General features: G+C 44.0%; 1 protein-coding gene across 1 annotated transcript in view; it reads right to left on the bottom strand.

Annotated features, from left to right (window-relative positions):
* chd7 (chromodomain helicase DNA binding protein 7) overlaps nt 1-25,710 on the bottom strand; it is a 75,779-nt gene that overhangs the window by 39,002 nt on the left and 11,067 nt on the right. The window contains exons 2-4 of the mRNA XM_070973376.1: nt 14,360-15,985; nt 11,429-11,763; nt 3,833-4,296 (exon numbers count right to left, since the gene is read on the bottom strand). Coding sequence (XP_070829477.1) covers nt 3,833-4,296; nt 11,429-11,763; nt 14,360-15,863 — 2,303 coding nt within the window. The 5' untranslated portion in view covers nt 15,864-15,985. The remainder of the gene's footprint in view (nt 1-3,832; nt 4,297-11,428; nt 11,764-14,359; nt 15,986-25,710) is intronic.

The raw sequence follows: 25,710 nt of genomic DNA, 5'->3' as shown, positions 1-25,710 counted from the left end.
AGCAGGAACAATCCACAATGAGGAGAGAGCAGCTGGCTGGTTAATCCCCAGTAAAACTCAAAAAAATGCAAAAATCAGCAGCACCCGCTGCCATCAGCAGCACCCGCTGCCACCAGTGTTAACACTGGTTAATCTTAGCATGTTGTAAAACCTTGATTGTTACTGAATTTCTCCAGCCTTGGGTAGTGCGGAATGTAGTGGATATTAATGGACATATAGGAAAAAAAAATCTAATCAAATTGTGTAAAAGTTTTCATGATAACTGTCCAAAACCATGTATAGAACCACTGACATGTAACTTGATGGTCCTATGATGAAAATACCCAGCTCATGACATAACTTGAGGACAATAGAACAAACCCTAAATAGAAGGAGTGAAGAACAGCCTGTGCTCAAAGGGTTAACTATACAGCCCAACATCCTGGTTATACCAATTAAGGGAAGGCTTCAGTCCGCTCTGTGGTGGCTTATTGTTCATACAGAGATGCAAATACACCAAGCAGAAAGAAAACATTCTGTACCGTGGGATGGGCCACATGAAAAACTCTTGCGCTGTGGGGTTTATTTCTCCACCCACTAAGTGGAAATCTCACACAAATCCCCTCAATATGCAACGGAACATACACGCCCATGGCCCTCGAAGAGGATTTTCTCCACACCAAATGAGACGTTTGATTGTACTGTATTTTACAGATTACTAAAAAACTAACCATTAATTGTTCTCAGATTTGAGTGGGAAGCCTTGCCACTAAAAAAACAGCACATACAGTAGTTACTTTAAATCAATGTCAACTGTTCACAGCATTAAGAACTCAAAATCAATCGATGAAATATCATTAAAAGCTAAAATTTCATGGACACCCAAAGACATACTGTATGGCATTCTTACAGGGAATGAACCATGACAAATGAAGAGCTTGGACTTCATGAGTGCCATGCCAAGCATTTTCAAATAAGCGTTTTCAAGGAAACTCTACATGCTAATGTGACAAAGACAATATAGAACAGCAGAAGAAAGAAGAAAAAAAAACAGCGCAACCCTTTGGCTTAAATAGAAAGACAGAAAGGAAGAGGGAAGGGGGGTGGAGATGAAAGGATGCACTCTCCTTCAGCAGGAAGAGGTCGGATTGGAGGGAGGAGAAAAGAGAAGAAAGAATGAAAGAGAAGATAGTTGGATGATTGCAGCGGTCCACCATTTTAGAGTAGCAGTGAATGACCGGCAGCCATTATTATGCTAAATTAACCTGGGAGATCCAGGCCGCCACTCAAGATGGAGGAAAGCCTGACAACAGATAAGAGCTAGTTTACCACACACACACACACACACACACACACACACACACACACACACACACACACACACACACACACACACACACACACACACACACACACACACACACACACACACACACACACACACACAGCTGTAGCTGTGGAGTGGTCAGCAGCATGGCCTTCATTATCATTAGACGCCATTTTCTGCCACAAAGATTACTAAAGACCCCTCCCCCAACACACACACCCCCACACACACACAAAAAAAGCCTGCCCCCTCACTGCCTCACACACTCACTCCAGGTCCCCCCCATTCCCCGCCCCCAACTCTTTTCCAGTGGCCGATGCACACACACCTCCCCCAGCGCTGACCCCTGCCTGCTGCTTTGGCCCTCCCTCTTCCTTGGGATAAAAAGAGCCGAGGAAGGGTGGGGTGGGGGGGACTGAGGGCTGGGTCAGAGAGGGAAGGAGGGAGGGAGAGAGTGAGAGAGAGAGGGAGGGAGAGAGAGAGAGAGAGAGAGAGATGGGGCCATCCTGACACATTCCTCAGCCCGATCAAATTTCCACCTTCACAATGAAACCACCTCTGACTCTCGTACACAAATGCTCTCAACTCTTTGCCTCTGCCCTTCTCTCTCTGATTTTACTGCAAGGGACAATGTGAGAGAGCATCCGCCAAAGGAAAGACTGCACACTAATAGGTAAGAAAACACTGCCCCCCCCCACACACACACAAAAAAAAGACAGAAGCGATAAAGCAAGAGGGGAAAAGTGAGAGGAGAGTGATTAGAGCAGAGTAAACAAAAGTGAATGAACTCATAACTGATAACTGTGCTGGACGTTCGATCTAGCTAGTCTATATCCTCCTTCAATAAGCTTCATTGCATGGTTACATGCTCAGCATGGAAAATGAACAAAAATAAAAAAAACGCAATGGGAGAAATGGTTAAATAGCCAAGACTGTATGAGATGAAGCTGGAAATGTTCTGTAATTTTCATGACATTAACAAATCCCATGACAAGATTTGGGAAAAGTTTTATAGTCTCGCTTTAAAGAGAGAAATAATTGAAGGCCACCAGCAGAAACTAACAGGCCAAACTGTCACTGCACTGAGCCCACTGACTGCAAAGTGATTCCTGTGTAGTAAACTGTAACAAAACTACAGCAATGAGTCCTGAGCAACAAGGATGAACAAAAATAAAAAGGAAACATGGAACAGCCAACAGCCAACGCTCCAGTTAAAACCAAAAGTCTCCAAACAGTAAAACTAACTTTCTTTCAAAATAGAAGCCTTACGGTTCTGAAGGAGAACAACAGAGGTGCAACAGATGTGCATTATCGTCACCAACTGAGAAGTCCAGCTGCCCAAATCACATGACCTGAAAATATAACAGAGACACTAAAGCGGTTTTCTCATTTGAGCTCCAGACAGTGTCCACAGAATCAGGTCTGGACATTATCCAGAGTTGTCCTTTCACACATGCAGCGCATTTACTCCGCTTGGTTTAGGCGAGGGGTGGCGCCTGGGTAGGAGGACTCATGATGACGACTGTTGTTTCATTGATATCAATATCACGTGGATTTGGATGTATCCGCAATGACAACGAAAGAGTGGAAACAATTTACAGGCAAGTAGGAATGAGTATGAGGCAACGACAGACATTGTCATCAACACGGCCACTGGCTCGCTGCGTGGCAGTGCATACACACTGAGTGACAGTGTGTAAATATGGCTTATGAGTGGTAGAAACGGTATTGCCAAACCTTGGCCGACACACGGCATACGGTCCTATCACCCAACCCTAGTAAAAATAATGTGTTTTTTAATTAACATGAAAAAAGAAAAAAACTCCAACAGGTTAACAGATCAGAATAATGATACCTTCCATCTGACAGCCGGTTTGACCCTGTTTAGTATCTCTAGATGGAATTGGGATTGATCCGCAGATCTGCCTGTCTGGCAGTCCGTGCTCCATGCTTCACTGAGCCCTGTGATCACCAACTCACACACATTCACACAGTCTGTGGCAGTCTGGTGGTTCACAGTTCAGAGGTTGTGACCCCCTCAGTTCCCCCGGTTGGTTGCATGAGTGATGGATCTAGTGTGTGTCCGTCTGTCTTTGTGTACGAGTATGGCCTTCTACAGTCTCACCAGGAGTCCGTCGCTAACTGAGATCAGAATCTGCACGTTTAATAGATTTCTTTCTGTAACAAATACAATGCACTGCTTACAATAGTTACTGCTAAGACTGTGAAAATTGAGAATCGACATATTTCTTCAGTTGTTTTCTGTCCTCTGGTGTTCACTGGTTAGCACGTGACCACCGTCTCTTGTTTGATTCGTATCGGTTACCATGAATACATGTGGAACTGATAACGACACACTTCCACTTAGTGGTTGATGGTGGCAAAGGGATCTTTAGGACTTTTTGAAAACTCCAGCTAACAACGTTTTACTCATTTCACGTGGTAGTTGACACGTTCAGCTCGTGCTACAGTGGTCCTTCACAAACAGCCAAACACAGGCAGAGACTAAGGTAATGCTGCTCCTACCTGGTTTTCTTAGGCGTCTTGGTCTTGGGTGTGGAGCTCTTGGTTTTCTTCTCCTTGGGCTCCTTGGGCTCTTTGGGGGTCTTAGGTGTTTTGGGCGTCTTCGGGGTCTTCGGCTCTTTGGGCTCCTTGCCCTCTGCCTTCTCCTTTGGTTTCTTTTTTCGCTTTTTCTTCTCCTCTACCAGTGGTGAACTTCCCTCTACAATTCCTGTGCCGGTAACCTGTTCACCTGCATCGCTTCCTGTTCCGGGAAATTCTGACTTGTCTTCCTCTCCTCTGGCCTTCTTTCCTCCCTCTTCTTCCTCTCCATCCACTACTTTTGCTTTCTTCTTCCTCTTCTTTTTTGGCTTGGTCTCCTGGTCGCTGGGCTGCTCTGTGCTGATAGGCTGGCTGGGGGCACCGGCGCCAAGTGTCGGCCTGTCAGGAACCATCACTGAGGCATCGCCTGACGGGTCAGTGGGGGAATGCTGGGGGGGAGGGGCAGAAAGATATCAGTTAATTGGAGTTTTTCAGCAACTTTAAGGTATGCTTAAAACCACTAGTATAGAACATATGCAGAATGTAGAAAATACAGTCTAAAAAACCCCACAAATAAACAAAACAGTAGTCAGTTGGCTTTCAACAAGGAAACTTTCCAAAAGTTGGAAACCACATCAGAGTGTGTATGGCCACATGTGGCCAAGCAGCAGTGCAGCAGCAGTTTTCCCCATTTTAGTGCAAAAACGATTAGTCAATTGACAGAAAAGAAACAGAGCTGGTTTTGGTAATCAAACACAGACATTTCTGCTTCTTTTATCACTATAAAGAGAATATCTTGGGTTTTGGGCTGCTGGTCAGACAAAACAAATAGTTTTGGAGATGACCTTGAGCTTTCAGAAGTTGTGATGGGAATTTCACCATTTTATCAGTTTTCATACATTAAACGACTGATCAATGGCAAAAATAATCATGATGAATTGACAATGAAAACAATCATTTGCAGCTCTACATTTTTGTTTTTGTTTGTAAATTACAGCCACAACTAACAGTTATTTTCATGGTGAATTAACCTGCCAACTGTTTTCTGGATTAACGATCATGAAATGTCTTGTTTTGCCCAACCAAGAACATAACCCAAAGGTTTTCTCTTTACTGTCATAAAAAAACCAGCCAGTATTGAAACTAGTTAGAAGTTAGAACCAGAGAATGTTCGGCATTTTGCTTAAAAAAATATAAATGATTACTCAATAGGTAAACTTACTGCTGATTAATTTTCTGTTGGCCAACTAATCGATTTATCATTGCAGCTGTTTGCCCTGCAATGTGTCTGCTAAAAGTTTGCCTCAACACTGGTTCAGCCATGTAAGCTTGTCAGTCAATTCTGCTGTATTTCTGCAGGGTGGGGGATAAATTAGTCAGTAATGGCAGACTACAGAGCAGAGGGGGAAGAGGGGATCCATGCATCCATCCATGCACACCTCCTAACATCATCTCCCTCTCTCCTTCCTCCTCTCGACTCCCCTGTTGCTACGGTTTCCTCCCCTCTCCTGCCTCCTCCTCCAGCAGACTAACCTTGACAAACCAACCAGCTGACACCTTATTTTTCCACCAACTTTGCTCTCCTGCAGATAAAATCTTCTTTTCTTTCTCCTTCTCCCTTCACCTCCTCCTCCTCATTGCTCCCAAGTAAGCTTTCTGTGACAGGCAACTGGTTACCAGCTGTTGGGAGCCTCTCCAGCTGCCTCTCCTCCCTCTCCCTCTCTTCCATCCCTCCCTCATTCTCTCTCTCCAGCTGCTCAGGGTCCCAGTAGCAGATGGGAAATCAGGCATCATGACACGAATAAATTATCTTCATACTTCAAAAAGGCGCAGCGAGGGAGTATGTGTGTGTGTCATACGAGAGCAAGAGAGTATGCCTTTGAGTGTGTGTATGTGCATGTGTAATGCACATGTGCATGTTGGTGTATCTCAAAGTGTGTCAATGAGGTGTGCATGTGTGTGTAAGCATAACCAAGTTTATAGCAAAATGCCATGGCAGCAGCTCCCCTCTGCGCACGCGCACACACACAGGCACGCACGCACGCATGCATGTAGCATAGCTTGGTTGCCTTGTGGAGGAGGAAAGAGTTGGGGTGCAACCTCTGAAAGTCCACTTCCATCAGGAGAATGCTAATGTACACACACACACACACACACACACACACACACAAACACACAATTTCCACACCAAACTACTGCAAGGTCACACATCACACAAACCTCTGCACACTAACACCTGCTGACACACACGTAAACTGAGCCATTTAGACACACAAATAGGAGGAAGAGAGGGAGAGGGGGGAAAGAGAGAGCCAGGGGGTGGGGGGTGCAGTGCCAAGAGATAAATCTGTCCTCCTGCCAAGCTTCCCAGATAATCAATCACATGAATGACAATGGAGACAGTGCGCGTGCGCACACAAACACTCTCTCACACACACACACACACACACACACACACACACACACACACACACACACACACACACACACACACACACACACACACACACACACACACACACACACACGTTTTCATAATTTATGGGGACATTACATACACGTATATTCATTTCCTGGAGATGTACATGTACCCTAACCCCTAACCTAACCCAAGTCTTCACCCTCAAACTGTGGGGCTTTTGTCCCTATAAGGAAGGTGAGTCTCCGCAATGTGACTGTGTAAACGGATTCATGTCCCCAAAACCTCAGTGATTCTGTGTCAGGTCTGGTGTGCAGTTGCACTGGTTCAACGCTCCCTCCTGAAGCGTCGTCATAATCCACGTCCAAAACAGGTTGCAACACTATAACAGATAACTGAATTGAATACAAATATTCATTAAGAACTCAGTGAATTAATCACTCACACCAAGAGAATGGCTGTATGGCTAATACGATAGACTCAGGAGAGATGAACAGGGTTGAGTTTCATCTCTCAGCAGACAGAGGGGAGGCTGAGGAGGAAGGTGAGGGAAGAGGGCTGAGGAAGCCGAAGGAGGGAGGGACAGCTGGAAGAGGAGTGAGATGAAGGGTTAAATCTAGTAGGCAGAAACACTTGAGACTCCCAAAGGACTGAGTTAAAGGAAATCCTGTTCTCATCATTCAGCCTCTGCCCTTACTGTGTCCATTCACCCAGAAAAAACAAAGCTAAGTGAATCATAATTTTTCCCCCACCCTGCTTCATATGTGCAAAACTGACAGCTGCTAACTATCTACACTCAGCAGGTCACAGAGTCGTCAGGAAAACTTAGCATTTTTGAGCAGTAGCTTTGGTCAAAGGTTGATGGATAACGAATCTGCAAGGTAGACAAAACTGTAGCTGGTCCAAATACCACTTTTAGCTGTCGATAAGCGCAAATTAAAAAGCATATTTCTTCACAAATCCCAGATTCTTCTTTTTCCTCTGTGTTTGAAGTAGGCAGAGCTCAGTTGAAAAAGGTTATGTTATGTACTTCTCAACGTCAATCAGGATTTAGCTGATTTGAATTTGAATCTGATGACAGATGCTGGCTTTCCTGGTTACTGTCAATCAAATTGATCAAACCGCACCCAAATATTTTCAATATAAGTGTTAAACTCTTAAATAATACCTAAAGATATTTTTAAACATTGATTGCTGATTATCTAGCCACAGAGATTTAATTTTCTAAAGAAATAATGATTTGAAGCCATGTTTTCAGGAGCTGTCTCTTCATTTTCTTGTTTTTTTTTTGTTTTTTTTTTTTGCTATTATTGCTTTCGCCCAGGCCTGACAAGTGACAGATAGGTATGCTTTAACTATATGTAATCATAGATGTTTAAATAAAAATAGCTCAATAGTTTTGCTTTGACGCACATCCCTACAAGAAAATCGATATATACAACTTAAAAGATCAATTCTAAACATAATTTTTTTTCTTCATTTTGAGAATGAGAATATTGGTTTATGCAGATCTCATAAAAGTAACTGCAACGCCAAGAGTTCATGTTTCATCTGATGATAATGCAACATCGAAGAATCATTCACAGAAGGAAACACATCCTCTCCGTTCACATGCTGCAGCAGCAGGTGCGTGTCTCAGGTCTTCAGAGGTGTGATGGGTTCCCAATAAAAATGACTCAACCACCAAAACCAAGATGAATCTGCTTACAGAGAACTAGCTTGGTAAGGTGACCACACTGGTGCTCGAATTGTCTGTCCTCAAAGCACGATTAAGTGTCATCTTTCAGAACAAGGATGCAGCCGAACTCATCTGCTGTGACTCTCCACAGGTGATCTTTACTTAATTTGCAATTATGTGCCGATTGTTGTGAAGAGGGCTGTCGCGGTGAACAAATTTCCCCTGTGGTGATTTAGGGGGTATGTGGCATTAGTGGATTTTTTGTGTGTTTCTTGCAAATCGCTTTGTAAGGGCTTCACCGCAGGATCACGTTTCATCTAATGTTTTGGTTTCAATTGAGATCTACTTGTACTAATCACCTGCACTCTATTGCCACATTTCCACTAGCGCGGCTCAACTCGACTCCACTCTACTCTACCCAGTTGTTTTGTGTTTCCATTAGGGATAGTACCTGGTACCCGATACTATTTTTAGTACCTGCTCTGGCGAGGTTCCAAGTGAGTAGAAGCGATACTATATGTGTGACGTCAACAGCCTGTTGGCCACTGATTGGCCGGAAAGTGTCGTCACTGGTCTGCGACGTCCAACATCGGAAAAACAATCACGCCCCCTCCATTGTAACGCCGGGAAACAGCAACCGCTGACTTTATTCTTTATTCTCACTCGAGGGAAATGGCTGCTCGTAAAATATCACCGTGGTCTGTCGAAGGTCCAGACTTTTCTGGAGCAGCAAATACAACATCGCCTCGATGTTCTCCATTGTTTGTCGGCTCGGTTTGCGTCGCGTACAAATTGACGTCACGGCAGTTTCGCACAGCCGTGGTATGACGACCCCGCCTACGTTGAGAAGGTACTATGAAGTACTCAATTGTAATGGAAACTCAACCAAACCAAGCAGAGTAGAGTAGAACCGAGTCAATTAGAGCTGAAACTGTGTAATGGAAATGCGCCATATCTCTCCCCTCCCACCTCTGCCAGCTAGCCATGGTACGCAAATGCCACAGCTGTGGCGAATTTGGATAATTAGTGGACTAGTTGCATTTTCTACTAAATGACTGCCCGTGTTTCCTGTCAGGAGTTCCACAGATTGTGAGGTCGAGGCTACGGGACTTTCTCCTGTGTGGTATAAGAATCTTGAGCAAAATTCTAATCCAATCGTGAGACACTGTTGTGCACATGATTCTGTGAATTAGGGGATAACGAGTAGCAGAGAGAGAACCCTCCTGCGTTTCAGACAGTGGTTCTGCTGTTGAGTCCCTTCAGCCTAGCCGCTCTGGGACACAGATTCTGCATACTGCCTTGTCTGCATTGGCTGGCTCTCCATTTTCTTCACTTGAAAGCTGAAATGTTCCCAAACTGGGAACATCTGACTGGACTGATGACATGCCCATCTCAACAACATTTCTATACACCTGACAAACAAGTGCTCCTAGTGTGCTAAATATTTTTATGGACATTCATTTGAAATACATTCTTATTACAGCACACAACTAACAAATTTCTGATGAAATCTATGAAAACAGGCCTTGCATTCTGTCAACCAGTAATCAACATTTCAGATGTGATGAAATCTGAACACAGAGAGACGACTTAACATTAGGGAAGCATTTCCTCGAAGCTGCAAAGCCTCGGTGAGCTGGATGGTATAGCAGCTCGCTGACAGTGTGCACGAGCGGGGGAGGGGTGAGACAGGCATGTTATATGTCAAGTAGAGTGCTGCACACAACACAGTGTGTGTGTATGTGTGTGATGTAGAATAAAGGTCACAGCACAGCACTCTGCCAGAGCTGTGACCTTGAGCTGCTGACAAAGGCACGCGTGTGTGCGTGCGTGTGTGCGTGCATGTGTAATAACCATGCTTAGTGAACAGATGGAGCTTAGAGTACCAGACATACAGTCATCATGACTGACTGACCAGCTTGGTGTGTGTGTGTGTGTGTGTGTGTGTGTGTGTGTGTGTGTGTGTGTGTGTGTGTGTGTGTGTGTGTGTGTGGCTCTTTCTAACAAGTGCATCACGAGGCACAGAGAGAACTCCCTTCCTGTGCCGCAGACACACACACATACACCACTCTGAGTAGTCCTCTAGCTAGGCTATCCTATTTCCCAAGGCACATTTGCCGTCCCATTCCAGACCACACTATCCCAAGCCACACTGTTGGCGCGCGTGTGCGTGTGTGTGTGTGTGTGTGTGATGACGGGGGCTGCCGGGCCTGCAGCTACAGTCAGGATGGAGCATGCAACTCGCCCAGGCGAAGAGCAGGGCTCACCAGTCAACCTGGCATCTAGGTCAGGAGTGCTGGATAAATTAAGTGTGACGGCTGAAATGTCAACCACAAAACGCAGCAACGGAGGCTCGGAGGTGGGGTGGGGGAGTATTAAGTGAGGAGTAGTGTGAACTACAATGGAAAGGAAAAGGGGGCCTAGGTGTGTGTGTATGTATGTATGTATGTATGTGTGTGTGTGTGTGTGTGTGTGTGTGTGGCCACAGGGCTGCTATTGTGTATGAATGGGTCAGTGGAGAAAGGGGGCTTTGAGCAACAAAACAAGCTAATGGAAGCCGAGGACACGTGACACAGGCAGTGGCAACAGTGCACGTTCCCGTTCACGCGCGCACACACACACACACACACACACACAAACATGGAGGTAGCCACTGAGAACTGCTAACCTCTTCCCACCAGCCCTCCCTTCCTCCTTGTCTCATTTGCTAGAGATCCTGGACCCCCTCTCTTGAGATCTTTGCTTGTTTTCCCACTTCTTTCCTTTTAGTGTTTCCCCCTCCCCCAGTCTCTCAATCTAACCCCCCCCCTTTTCCTCCTCACCATCTCCCTTTTTTGCAAACTGTCCCTCTGCACATCCGGCTACACAACATTAACTTACAGATGACACCCCTGAAATAGATAAGACAAACAGTCAGACAGACAGACAGACAGACAGACAGACAGACAGACGGAGAGAGCGGAAAGAGAGGAGACGGGAAGGAGGGAGAGACAGGAAGGGAGGTTTCCTCTACAGAGGAGGGGGAGATGTGGGAGCAAGAGGGAAGGAGAGATTATGCTGGTGGCGCCTGTGTGTGTGCGCGTGTATTGCACACATGTCTCAGGATATGCAGCTCACAGGAAACAAACAGCTGCAAAAATCCCCCCCCGACACACACGGAAACACAACCACACACAAGGCTAACAGCAGAAAAAGCAAAAAGCAAAACACACATCGATATGAACACACACACAAACAAAACCCCACTGAACCAGTGCCCAATGCACCGCTGTGTTCTCAAATGTCATGTACACACATCTATGCACACACACCGCACACTTCCCTTACACTCCAAACACACATTCCCCCACCCACATGAAAAATAAACATTCACAATTACACAAGTACACCCACACATGAAAACAAATGCACATAGTCTTGATCTCACTCACACTCACACACAGCACTGCTACCACATTAAAGCGTCTGTTTGGTGGAGACTCACCTGTATGTGAGGCACTTTCTGTGGGGTAAGAGGGGGTGAGGAGAGCGGGTGGGAGGCAGGAGGCGGAGGTGCCCACGGGTGGGAGGCCTGGCTGGGGGGAGGGGGCGTGCTCTGCAGGTGTTGGGGGTGGGGGGGCAGGTGTGTGTGCTGCGTCTGAGCATTCTGTGCAGGCGGCGCTAAGCCCTGGTTTGGGGCCGGAACTCCATGCTGACTAACAGGTGGACCCTGGAAACCCATGGAGGCTGGCTGCAGGGGCTGCCCACTTCGAGAAGCCTGCTGCTGGGCCTGGAGAAGACGCTGGTCTCCCCCCTGGTTGACTGGAGCTTCATGAGGCCCTGGGAGAAAAGACAGGGAGGGAAATACAGTATCACCACCCACTGTATGGACATCTGCCAACAACAAAGGGTTTTTTACCTCATGCCCATCACCAAGACATTGAAACTGAGTCAATACTTTTTTACCCTGTGCTGGTTTTTCAATCACCAAAACCATCAAAAATATTCGTAAAATACAGTAATAGACACTAGCAGGCTTAGGTAAAAGCATAAAGATTATAATGCTCACAGGTTCATGGACCATATCGAGTTAAATGTAGTTGTTTCTGAATTACTTGAATAATTCACTTGTGTAAACACAGAATTTTTTAGAAGTACTGAAAGGGTTGATCCTGAGTTGAACTGTTTTCCAGTTGTGAGCTAACAACCATAGGACTGCAGGTACTAACATCTATGGCACAAATCATCTCTGTCCCTGGGCAAGATCCCTGAAAACAGTTCTACAGGTGCTGCAGCATCGGACCCAGTGATCTGGCCACACTGAGGACATGCATGTATCTAGGGAATGTGTGCATTTCATGAGGAAGACAAATACAACTATAATTTTTTCTTCTTCAAATATGTTATATTCCCAAATATACACTTATGCTGTCTTCGTTTTCACTGCTATGAAAATATAGCAGAAAAAGTGTAAGGACAAAGTCACAATGGGAGCAACATTCCCACTAAACCGTTCATTCTTTTGTAGAGATCATTTTCCAGGACATTTTCAGTGATGATCTAGCTGGATGACAGACTGATGCCTGTCTGTCACACAACTAATATGTTCCTCTCTGTCAACGTCCAATTTAAAAGAGTGTACAAGCATAACCTTTTTTAATGCAAGTACATTAATTACTATCTCCCGTTTTTTTCACACACACACACACACACACACACACACACACACACACACACACACACACACACACACACACACACACACACACACACACACACACACACACACACACACACACACACTTATATATACATGTATACACACATATATACACACACATATATGTATGTGTGGATTGGAAAGCTCTTCATTGCTCTATGCTTGGCAAGTTCTTTATATTATTATATTATTAACAATTGCTGCCTGAACATCAACTACTCAATAGTATCCTATAGTTTTACTTACTGATGAATCTAGACTGAATCTGACAAACCTACATGTACAATTCAGTTAGAATTGAGTGTTTATCACACTATACTTTAGCCCCCTAGTCTTTGATAAGGCTAATCACACTTGGCGTAAAGTACTGCCACAAAGTTAAACATTTCATGTTATGGTCAATTTTACCATAAGAAGGCAGTGCTGTGCAGAAACAAAGCTAGCAAAGTAAAAAAGTAGGCTACTTTTTAGCCTGCATTTAGTCAGTGTTTGTCTCAAATACAGCTGGGCTCCCACGCATTGTTTTCATCCCAGCTTCACATTCTTTATTATCCAACTCTCAACAAAGCCCAACTCAGAGTTGAAACCACTGCTCCTAGCTAGAGTTGAATCACAAACCTAAAAGGTTCTTTGTACCTACTTACTACCTACCCAAAACATCAAGTAAAATATGCTTTAGGTAGCTTAAGTTTGATGGTTTCAATTGAATGTTTGGGACACTGCTAGCCACTGCAGAGTGCAGTTCACCACTGAGTTGCATCCATTTTGTTCTTACGATGCTGTGTAGGATGTCACTCTGTGTCTTTATTAACACAGGAATGGCATTAACAATAACATGCACACGTGTTCGGACGGGATACCAAACAAAGAACAGACAAGTATGGATTAAAACACAGTCACAGGGTGAGTGCCTTCATTCTCTTCTCAGGAAGCTGTTAAGCCACTATATCTTTATATAGCAAATATTTACTATATTAATGTTCAGAATCTCATATATAGGACCTTTGTAGGCAAAACAAGCTAGGAAGTACCATCAACTTTATTAACCGAACCAAACATGCTAACTAATTTAACATTATTCAACCATTTAAAACAAGTAGTTAAGAAAGCAACATTAATGTATAAAGCTAATGAAAACCAGCAGTACTAATATTTAAATTTGAAGGACGTAACGTAACTTGCATTATTTGATGCTTAAATTGTAATGTCATCCAACCTGCATGTGCTACCATGTAACATAAGTGTTCACAGTGTTTCCACTACATAACCAAAGCAGCCTACTTAAAATATTCTCATCCATAAACTACAGTTTGAACATAACTTAGCCCTTCCAGAAGCCTTCTTGCTCTTTTTCTGCTAAAGCAAAATTGGACAATGTTGACAAATTTTCTCAGGACAACACAAGACATTTTCCTTTTTCCCTCGTTTTCCACGTGTGTGGAAAATGGGAGCCATGATTACAGCCATTTCACTTTACAATGATCTGTTCTATCCATAGTAACGCTAACAGCTCTGTTTTGTATTTATTCTAAAATTCTATCTATTCTATCTTATCTAAACTATCTTTTCTAATAATAATCAATATTTACATTTTCCTAAGTTTTATTTTCTGTTCATTTCAAATATTTTTGGTGGCTTCAATGGTATCAATTAAGTGAATAAAGGAAGGACCAACAAAAAAGTAACATGGAACAGCATAAACTGTCCTGTGCTTACCTTGCGGTTGCTGGAGCTGAGGCCTGTTTGGACCCAACTGTGGACCGCGCTGCGGCCCCAGGCCAGGATACATCTGACCTGCACTGGGGGGTAAGTTGTGGGGCTGCTGGTGTTGGGCGTGTGGGGCAGACAGAGGGGTTTGGGGAGTTCTCTGTGGATGGGCCATAGCATTAGGTGGAGACTGCAGGGCTGTGTACCCTGCAACCTCTGGGGGTCCTGCTAGTCCTGCACTAGGGGGTCTGCCCTGTTGGGGAGGAGGTGTTGGGGTTCCCAAAACCCGCATGGGGGACATGGATGAGGGGGAGGGGTAAGATCCCTGAGCTGGGGGGACAAGGTGGGACTGGGGCTGGTTTTGGGGCTGTGGCAGATTCTGGGGGTGGTTTAGGGGGTGCATAGGCTGGCCCTGCTGCCCTGCCTGCTGCTGCATCGGGGCAGAATGGGTCTGATGGGGCTGGGGTTGGTGTGGTGGTCCAGGGGGGTATCGCTGCCCCTGTTGCACTGCTGCTGGGCCTGATCCCTGGTTAAACCGCTGGCCAAGCTGCCCTGGTCCCATGGATGGGCTGGTGTTAGCACTGACGTTTGCATTAGCACCCTGGCCGATTCCAGGTCCCATGGCTCCATACTGGGTCTGATAGCCAGGGTACTGGCCAGCACCAAACCCCCCTATGCCCTGTTGGTGCTGGTGGGGGTGTGGAGGCTGTCGAGAGGGGGAGTGTGGGTATCTGGGTGTGTGGCCCATGTTAGGATAGCCCTGGGCTTGTGGCTGGGGCTGGGGGTGTCTCATCTGGGCCCCACCAATTCCAACATGTCCCAGGTAGTGAGATGGGTCCTGAGCAGGAGGGTGTGCCATGCTCTGTGGAGGGTAGTGTTGGTTCATGCGAGCTGCATTGGGTGTAGGTGGGCCTTGCATCCCACCATAGTTGCCTTGGGACATCTGGTAGCTTCCCATCTGGTTGGGCCCTCCCCCTGGTTGCGGCGGAGGCTGCTGATAGGCTGATCTGTTTTGCTGCTGCTGCTGCTGCTGCTGCTGCTGCTGCTGTTGCTGCTGCTGGCCCCAAACTCCACTCCCACCTCCTCCTCCTCCCCCTGCATCACCCGGGTATCCATGGTGGGGGTTACTTGAGTTAGCTGGATTATTATGGTAGTGGGAAGCCATGCCATTCATGGCTGTGTTCACATTTGGCGGCCCCTGGCTGGGACCATTCTGGGCCATAATTCGTCCTCCAGGGGCACCAGCTTGCTCATAGCCTGTGTAGGGGCCGTGGTCGTACATTTGCCCCAATTTAGGCTGTCCTGGGCCGGGCCCAGCGCCATGGATCATCCCCTGGTGGTAACCCCGGTTTCCCTGGTGCTCGTGGTTCAAAGAGGGATTAGTCTGCTGGGCTAGAGGGTTGGACTGGGCAGGGGTAGGTTGCTGAGGAAAGCAATCTCCTAAACCATCTAATCCATCAGAGAACAGCCCTGCATCGTCCCCAAATAAGCTCAACATCCCTGGGTCCGCCATGGCTGGGTGGGGGGCCCAAAGATGGAGGGGACTAGATGGAGGGAGATGGTGTTGTGCAGTGAGGAGCTAATCAGCTAGCTGCTAATCTGAAGCTTGCTACTCCATGGTCCACATCAAGATTCCTGCATAGTCAGACAGGGGGAGGGAGATAGAGAACATAACAGAAGAGGGAGGGGAGGCAGGAAAGACAAACATTGAATTAGTACATATAAGACCTAAAGGCTGCTGTATGCTTACAAATGAAGGGCTGCACTGAAAGCTGGACTGTGCTGAATGTAGTCAGAAAGCTCCCTGAGGACTCTTTCTGCATCTGGACATCTAACTATCTGCAGTTATCCAAGTCCACTCAGTCATGACACAATTTCTGCAACCAATGAGTTGAAACATGCACATTTTACTCTTAATTTGACAACATTTTGTCTTCAAGCATTCAGTTGTGAATCAGTAGTTGATAACATGACTGCAGTAAATCTCATACAGCAGCTTTACTCAAAATATACCAACATGCCAAGTGTACCCACTGGCATATTGTTTGAGGAAAGATTGTTTTACTGATACTGCCACACACAGTCCAACATTCTTTTGTTGATGTAAATTCTAGAATATCTTAGTCCATGTTACTTAATTAAAGCTGTTGCCACTAGTTACTTTAAAGTTGAGCGTTCTCCAACCAACTGGTTGAAAACCCTTAGGAGCAGAGCCCAACCAATATATCACTGTGCAGATTTTATCAGCTGATATTGGCCTATCACAGATGTATGGGTATCAGTGTAAATGGTAAATGTTGGCGATATGAAACTTTCTTTTTTCCAAGAACATAATGCAAAAACCATGCTTGGGGTTTTTATTATTACTGTTTCAGTGCACTGATGTCATTTTGGACAATAAAGTTTATCGTTAAACTGTGAAATATCCTGCCTTCATTACACTTCTTTGTCAGAGGAGTTTGATAACCACATCTGAGGGATCTCTACAAAAAATGTATGTGTGTGTGTGTGTGTGTGTGTGTGTGTGTGTGTGTGTGTGTGTGTGTGTGTGTGTGTGTGGAGATAGTGTTTTTTAAATTATTATTCTCCAATATCGGCAAGGAAGATCTTAGCAAAAAGCACAACAAGCAATAGCATCATATATTTCATGTAGAGTAGCAGCGGTAGTAATAAACAGGATATGATTTAATGATGTAGATGCCCAATAGGTGCCTTTATAGGAAATCATCATAATCTATATTTCAATATTCACCGGGAAATCATGAGTGGATAGTTTCCCAAAACACTCAGCCCTCTTTAGATGGTGCGTCATATAAACTGATTTGTTTAAACATTTGTAAGCAGCCTTATCACCTGCTGAGCAGAGGTGCAATGGATACCTGTTTATCAAGTTAATCAGTTCTAACCACTGAAGAAAACAAATGCACCACCAAAAAACCCCTCACACACGCCGAAACACACACACTTCACATTAGTAATGCCTCCAAACCCTCCCCCACCTCCATTTTACTACCAAACAAAAGAACTTCTTTCTTTTCCAACACACACTCAGAGTCATTGAGTGTGTGTGTGTGTGTGTGTGTGTGTGTGTGTGTGTGTGTGTGTGTGTGTGTGTGTGCGTGTGTGTGTGTGTTCGTGTGTGTGTGTGTATGTGTGTGTGTGTGTTAGAACAAAAGGTCCCAGCAGATGCAACTCTGTTTGAACAGCAACAGCTGCCATCCAGCCAACAGGCCAGAGAGCTTTTCTGTACACCAGTCCGTAGTTAGCTACTCAGTCAGCAAGCCATTCAGCTGGCTAACTAACCAGCCAGTCCTGACAAATGTGTGAAGACAAGGGAGTTAGCCACCTGCTACCTTTTAGCCTCTGTGTGTGTGTCTGTTGAGCTTCCTGGGTAAAAAAAAAAAAGGTAAAATAAACATGCACACACACCTAATTTCTTATTAATAACTAGCCTAGCCATAATTAGAACAGAAAAACAGAGGACTTAAGAAATGTGTGAGCATACTCAACATCAGAGACGGGGTGGCCAGCCTAACACTGCAGTCCACATGAGTGAGGGTGAAGGTAGGTGGATCTAAGCATGCGTGATTGAGTGTGTGTGGCTTTATCAGAGACTAGGATGGGGAGGAGGTGGGGGAGGATTGCTTGTTGCTTCCATGCACTGCAAAAAAAACACACCCAAGCCAACTTATAGTACTACAGAGTTCCCCTCCCCCCTCACCTTAAATCTTTTCTCCTCCAAAATCTACTCCTCCCTCACACTAATTGTCCTCATCCACTTATTGATTCACAGACTCTAGGATGTATCGCAGATAAAATACTTGATTACATTTATTTTGCTGGAAATATTCACAAATCAGTCATTTCCCTTTTCTAACAAATGTTTTATAAAATTAAAATGACAAAATTGCACCCCAAAATGACTTCTCAGAAAAGGTTATCAATGTTAAGTTAGCTGTTAGTTGCCTCGGCCAATCATTTTTAGAGGACCATCTAAAGTGTCAGCAGCAGGCTAACAGCTGTGTCTGAGTGTACAGTCTGCTCAAGTCTATGCCAGCATGGACAGCTCGGCAATATATCACAGAACAATCATTATCTCATTGGTACATTGACAGTTTTGTAGCAACAATAACGTAGTAGATTCTGTATGTAAGTAAGGCAGCACTGTTAGTGCTTGTGCTTGTTGTTGCACATATTATGATTAGGACCATAGTTGTTGGCTAAATCTTAACCCTTTCCACCATCTGCTCTTGTCACAAACTGTGAAAGCTTCACCTTTGAAATCAGATATGCTCTTTATCAATCCACAAAACAAACTTGCAAGAGTACACAACAATATTCCACAATTTGTCCTAGTTGTAAATATCATTTTATAACTATTTAAACTGATCCCCCTGAAGCTGAGATCAAATGAAGAATACCCTTCAGCCTTTTAAGTCACATCCCTGATCATACCGTGCACCTATTTCACTTTTCACATACTTTTCAATTTCAATTTTGTATTTTTACACCAAAACCAAGAAAAACATTTTCTTCCTTTAAAACAAAACATGAGGTGTATATACATAAGCTTGAACCAACCAATATTATAACATTAACTTATCAGTCTTCAACTTTTAGTGGCACACAGCTAAGATTCATTAGCCAGCTCGCTAGCAACAGCATGGCACATGGTTGTGCCTTCAGGTGCTTGCCACCTCAAACCTTGTTCCGTGTCCCCCATATGCTGCTGTTAGGGGCTGGCTAGAATTTATTGACTTTGAGGAAAGTGAGATCTGATAGCTCCAGATCCTGCACAAGGAATATTACAATGGACTGTTTCAGCAACTGCACTGAGCATACGATGGGAGCTGTCTCTCTCTCAGTGATGGATACTGCTATCCCGTTGGTGCAGACAGCTGGTAACGAGGGTGATAAAGGTGTTGCTAGAGGCTAGCACCCACCTCTGAATCACTGTACTTCTCTACGTTTGTTATGGCACGGCCACTTTCCAAAGTTCAAACCAAATTCCTCTAAGTTATGTCCCACATGCCTTTGCTGCTTCATTCGGAAATCAAAGGCTAAATTCTCTCAAAATTTGGTCTCACCGGGACATAAATTAATCAGCTACGGCGCAGGATATCATTTCTGAGTGGACCAGTGATCTAACCTTTTTACTAACAGACGATGACTGAGACCAAACCATTTCTCCGGCAATGCTAATCACCAATAGCCAAAATGTTCATCATGAGATTTACAATAGTCACCAAACCACATCACCATCAAACTACTGTCCAACGATGAGTTTCTGGGTGACAAAGAATTAAATCCAACCCAGTTCATTCAGTAGTAAGCCAAGCCATTAGCATGACATAGAACCACAGTTGTCTTCAGGCCTTGGGGCCTTCTGATGGGGGCTTCACCAATGCCTGATGGGAGCATGTTCCCTTGTTGTGTAAATAGCAGCTACCAAGCCCTTTCCTCCATGTCTCTCTGAACCATAAACAAGCTGCCAACACAAACACAGGAAGTCAACCGTCGGCTGTATAAAAGAAGGGGATATAGCCTGTGGGTCTGAAAAGTGAAGCCACTGCTGAAGTGCTGAACCTGCACCCTCTAATGGAAAGCAGGGGTTGATTCCACTGGATGCAAACAGAAGGCAGACTGTACAGAGGCCTGTGAGAAAATGACCCTACTTCTTCAATATAGCATGATCTTCATTTTGGAAATTAAGATGCCTTTTAGAGTAAAAAGATGATAAAGCAGTATGCTTAAGGGTGCGGCTATTGTGTGGTTGACAAGTTACTACCACTGTGACTGGTCAATCAAGATAGAGGCGTAGCAAGGCGTACCTTTAAACAGCCCTGAACTTGTTCTCCGTGTTTTTGTCTTAGAACTTTGACCTTTTCACAGTGTGTTATGGCTGTCAATGAATATTCTGAATTCAAATTGAATTTTTTAATATCAAGAGATTCATTTCCGCCCGCTGCTTCTCTGACATCCACTCTCGCTTTTCTCCTGATTCAGTGAATTAAGATTATATTTAGACCAAACACAGTCAGTGTGGATTGTTGGAACAGAGAAAGACGAACCAAGATGGTTTTGGTGCGTTATATTTTGTTTCTGTCGTGTTTGAATCAAGTGTGTTTTACTACAATTAAATGGCCATTTCTGTAAATGGAGTCTGGTGACTTTGATGAGAGCAATATAGATGATGTTTCTGGTTAAAAAAATGCATTTTACTCTTTAATAAAAAGGGATCTCTATTTTCCATAATGCTGTCAGACAATAACACTCTGAGCCCGTTACTGTCGAAAACACTTTTAGTCGACGTACACTGATGAGGGATTACACTGCATCTTGTTGTGTGGCTGACTCTCATTCAATAACATGGGCAAGTAAGGTCCACAATCAGATAATATTTGACCAGAATTTCTCCTGTTTATCTGGGACATTGAAATCTTCTAGCACCAACTGGAAACTCTGCACACGTCACTGTAATTGATTGATAATGAATTGAAGGTCACACTGAAATGAGCGCATATTACAGCACGGTATAGGGCATTATTGAATTTGTTTATTATGTAATGTGTAGGTATGTAAAAGACCTGTTTATGTTGACATAATATCCAAGTAGTATGTCCTCTCGTATGGGTTTTCCCTCTTCTGAACATAATGCGCAAAAATAGATATTTGAAAGTCTTTAAGTGTGTTTTTTTCAAGGGAATAATCAAATGTCATGCATCATGTCACGCACAGTGGGGACAGCAGCGTAACGTCAGAGCCCACAGCAAAGGCAATGAAACAGACTTCAGGATATATTTTACTGGAGTCAACAAGTGCAACAACAGAAAGACAGGATGACCAGTTAATCAGACACCTGCTGAACAAGCAGAACACAAACTTGCAGGAATGTGACATCTTCAGCCACTCTGCCAGCCGTAACTTGCTGCCACCTCTTAAACTACATCTGGTTTGTCTGAAACAGCCATATGTTGTTATCCTCCATAGCTGCGAAAAGTGTTGAGAAAAAAGGTAACAATGCTAATTATATAGAAGCAGTTTGGACATCTCAAAAGAGACAAAGTACAGATCTGCAAAATATGGTGTTGGTTGGCCAACCAAGATGAGAAACAACAAATCATTTGAGTGAGCAAGTTACAAGTTGGTCACTCATAACACAGATAAAGCATGTTTGCACAGTTAAAAGCTTCATTTAAACGTCATCCAATATAATCTTTAACCATAAAATATATTCTAAAATAAGACATGTCTGCACAGCCAAATGTTTAAGTTATATTATTCCACTTTTGATGTTAATTGTAGGGTTTTGCAGAGTGTTGCGTGGGGAGGAGTGGGCAGAATGGACAGACACACCAGCAGACTGCTGCTGAGAGTCATGGAGCTCTGGAGGAGAGAGCTGGGGACAGGCTGGAGTTCTGGAGGAACAAACACCCAGAGTCACATCAGATTCTGCTCTGATCCAGGGCTGTTTGCTGGAATGTTTAGTGAGTTTAAATGTCAGAAGAACTGATCTTAAATGTATTTGGCTAAGGTGGATGTAAACTTCTTCGTCAAATGTACATAAAAGGAGCAAACACATCTGTAGAGGCTCTTCACTTGGTCACTTTGATCACAACTGGAAGCGCAGTAGGTTCAGTCTTCATGTTCAGGTATAAAAGAGCATGTTTTTAGAAGAACAGCAGAAAAAAAATTACATAAATATTCAATTTACAATGACATAAAAACAGAGAAGCAGCAAATCTTCACATCTGACAAGGCAGAGTCAATAGCTCTTTGGTAGCTCTGCCATTATTTAGAAATGTTCTCTTAAGAATGCACTCAAACAGAAACGAAGCGATGCTTCAGCTGCTTTCATTGGGGAACTTGTGTTAGGCTGCATCACAGCAGTGTAAGCAACAGTGCTGTTGAGTTACATCACTTCCTGTGTATTTCAATCACTACAGGAAGAAAAAGTTTCCTCATGTTAGCGCATGTGTGTGGCAGGTGAGGGTAATTGAGTGTAATTTCACATCCTTTGCAGCAAGCTACTACAAAGGCAACTGATTTCCTGTCAGCTCAGTCAGATGCACACTAAATTAGACCGTGAATTCTGCAATACATAATAACTGAAGCTGTATAAGCACTTGCTGGCTACTGTGTGAGTAAGAGCATGTGTGTTTGCAGCAGCCTCGGGGCTTTCATCAGATCACAGCTGTAGTTAAGAGTGGGAAGGCAACAGATTCTTTCCTCCACTCATTTTGTCTGGCCTTTAGAAGTTAGCCTCCCAAAAGATAACACTCGCCTGCACCCTGGAAACACACTTCCTCTGCACTTCACCTCTCTCCACTATTTCATCCTGTCTCTCTCTCTCTCTCTCTCTCTCTCTCTCTCTCTCTCTCTCTCTGTCTCTCGGTTGTTCATCCCTGTATTCCTGAGTGAAACCTCCTTCAGTCTGACAGTCATGGACAACACAAGCTCTCTCTTCAGCTTTGCTTTCTTGAACTTTTTGCACCACTTCCTCCGCCATTTCAGCCAAGCTTGAGCTCTCGTCTCTTCCCCACAGCGAGCACAGACGCACACAGAAACACATGCACAGTTTGGCATTGAGGCCCAGCTGTCACTGCAGAAGGAATTAGGTGAACGGTCAGTCTGCCGCTTTAGATGCCAAATCTCATCAAAGGATGAGGCATTTAGCCCCCCACATTCCCCTCACCTCCCTCCGGCATAACACACACGTGGTGAGTAGTCCAGAATAGGTATCCATACTAACAACCATAAGCTACTGCAGGCAACCATAGGTCTCCAAAACCCATCATTCAGACTCAGCTTTGGCATGTAACTGAGCCGTGCATCATCATCATCATCATCATCATCTGGGAACATTAACTGCACTGGCCAATCAAAAACATTCAAATGCACATACCAAGTACTGTTCACCTCATTATCATCAAGATGAAGGAGCAAACTTTTTTCGCCTTCGTAACTTTCCAAGCTGAAAAAGACACTTGAAAGAAGCATTAAAGTGTTGTGTAGCGCCTTGGCATCCGATAAGCCTTCACACTGGACTATTTCATTTTCTCTCTGACAGCTGCAGCAACACGCTCACACCAACACAAACCCATCAGTGAGAATATCTAAACATCATAGCCATTTATTATCCACTCACAGACAATCAAGTGCATCAGACATGTAAAAAGCCAAATTTAGGTTGCCTCCATCTGTCACTGTAATTACTCATTTTGAATGGGAATATTGTGCTGGTCGGGGGGGGTTCATCATCGATCTCCATGTTGTTAGATGACTTCACAACCAATAAAAAGTGTTTTGACTGACAGCTTCAGAGCAGCAGCAGAAAAACTACTGCTCAATTTGGCTCGCGTGTATGAGCAGCAACTGAATCACCATTTCATATTGCAGTTGTCTGACAACAGAAACAAACAACACAGGAGAGCTGGAACGATTAATCAATCCATTAGTTGAGCTACTCTGCAACTTTGATTTTTTTCAGGCAAAAAATTCACTGGTTCCAGTGTCACAAACGTGAAGATCTTAAGGTTTTCTTGGATTTCTATGTTATTAAACCATATCTTTACAGTCATTTCACTTTTTCTGACGTCTTCAAATAAGAAAATAAACAGAGAGATTAATCATTAGTTGCAGCCCTACATCACAGCATGACAGCCAATTTGCCTGCCTTACCTTCAGCATGGGCCACAATACCTGATATTTATGTGTTATTAGCAGAATAGCAGGCCCTTGAGCTCCTATCCTACAGCCCTTCAGTGAACTACCCGGTGACTGATAGAAAATATATAGTAACACAAGTGAGAAGTTGTGCTCACTTATGTGGTTTCAAAAGACCACACTGATGTTTATCAGTGTTTTCAGAGGTGACAGCTGATACATCCTCAAGCTTTAAACAACAGTGGTCAGTTTGAAGGTAGATGCTGACTCGATTAAAAAAAATAACTGAACTCCATCACCCTTGTGAGAAAGCCATTCCACTTCTCCATTATTAGTGGTGCACCAATACTCAGAAGTGATTCCAAATACATCATTAAGTGGATCGCCGAATGCTGAGTAATGATCTAAGTACATATTAGTCATTCATGCTGTTGTCATGAAACAAATTATTTCCATAATGCCAACATCATTTACTGTACATATAGTCCTACAAAAGACAAACCACCACATACAGATAATCATAAACAGTAGTGCCAAATAGTCTTCAACAACCTCAAATAATCATATCTAATTGGAAAGAAACTGAGCTGCATGTAAGACATGGGGGTTATAAATACCAAGTGTTAAGCGTTATGGTTGGGTGAACTTGTACATGTTTAGATGAATGGCAAAGCAAGACGGAATTCGTAAGCTTGGTACTGGAGTGCTAGGAGATTTAAGGAAAAATATTAAGACGAAGGGGCTGCAGCTAACGATTCATTATTGATTAACCTACTGAATACTTTCTCAATTAATTGCTTGGTCTATAAAACATCAGAAAATTGTGAGAAAAGTTACTAATCTTGCAATCTTGTTTGAGCAATATTTTCAAGATGGTTGTAGATGAAACAAAAGCACTGAGGACAGCTGTGGGTTTCAAGCCTTTTTTTTTCCGCTTTTCTTGTGTGTTGTAACCCCAAGCAAACTATGTCTCAAAATAAAACCTGAGATAATGAATAAGGACTTTGACCTTGAAGTGGCTGACAGTTTTATTGGCCAGTTTTAAAAACAAAGTGAGAAGAAATATGAAAAGGGTTTGGTTCTGTCACTGCTCGAGGCAGGCACATGAGCCCGTGAGTCCAACAGCATAATTAACAGCTCCACTAGTTACACCTCACCTGAAACCACAAGTAATCACCGAGTGGCTCTAACACGAACAGTTTTAGCCAACTTGATAAATGAACCAGCTAGGCCCAGGAATTCACAGTGAGTGTGCAGCTCTGTCAAACCACAATTATCGAGGTCATTCGCTCAGCCAAGCCGAAACCACAGAATATGACTGCCAAGTTAGCGCAACTGAATGGCCTCTCTGGCAGCCGGCAGTATTACACAGTCATTCACTGTAGTGCATTAGAGATGGGCCTTCATTTAACAGAAACCCAAACAGAATCTCTCTGAAAACAGCCACCAATGCCAAGCCCCATCAAAAAGGTCTTATACTGAAACTTAAACTTACTTACATATTTACTGGAAAGCTAACCACAATATTGACCATATATCACAATACTACACAATTCAGCCTGAGTGAAGGTGTTACAGTCAGGGATTTCACCTGAAGTCAACTTTTGTTTGTAAATCTGCAGGCCCACTCCTCACTTTTCTCGCTCTTAGTGTTTCTGAAAGCCTGTTAATTGTGATTTTTTTTCAGTCTGGGG

The sequence above is a fragment of the Chaetodon trifascialis genome, chromosome 11 (assembly GCF_039877785.1).
Source record: "Chaetodon trifascialis isolate fChaTrf1 chromosome 11, fChaTrf1.hap1, whole genome shotgun sequence".
NCBI lineage: Eukaryota > Metazoa > Chordata > Actinopteri > Chaetodontiformes > Chaetodontidae > Chaetodon > Chaetodon trifascialis.
This window is presented reverse-complemented; position numbering and strand designations above follow the sequence as displayed.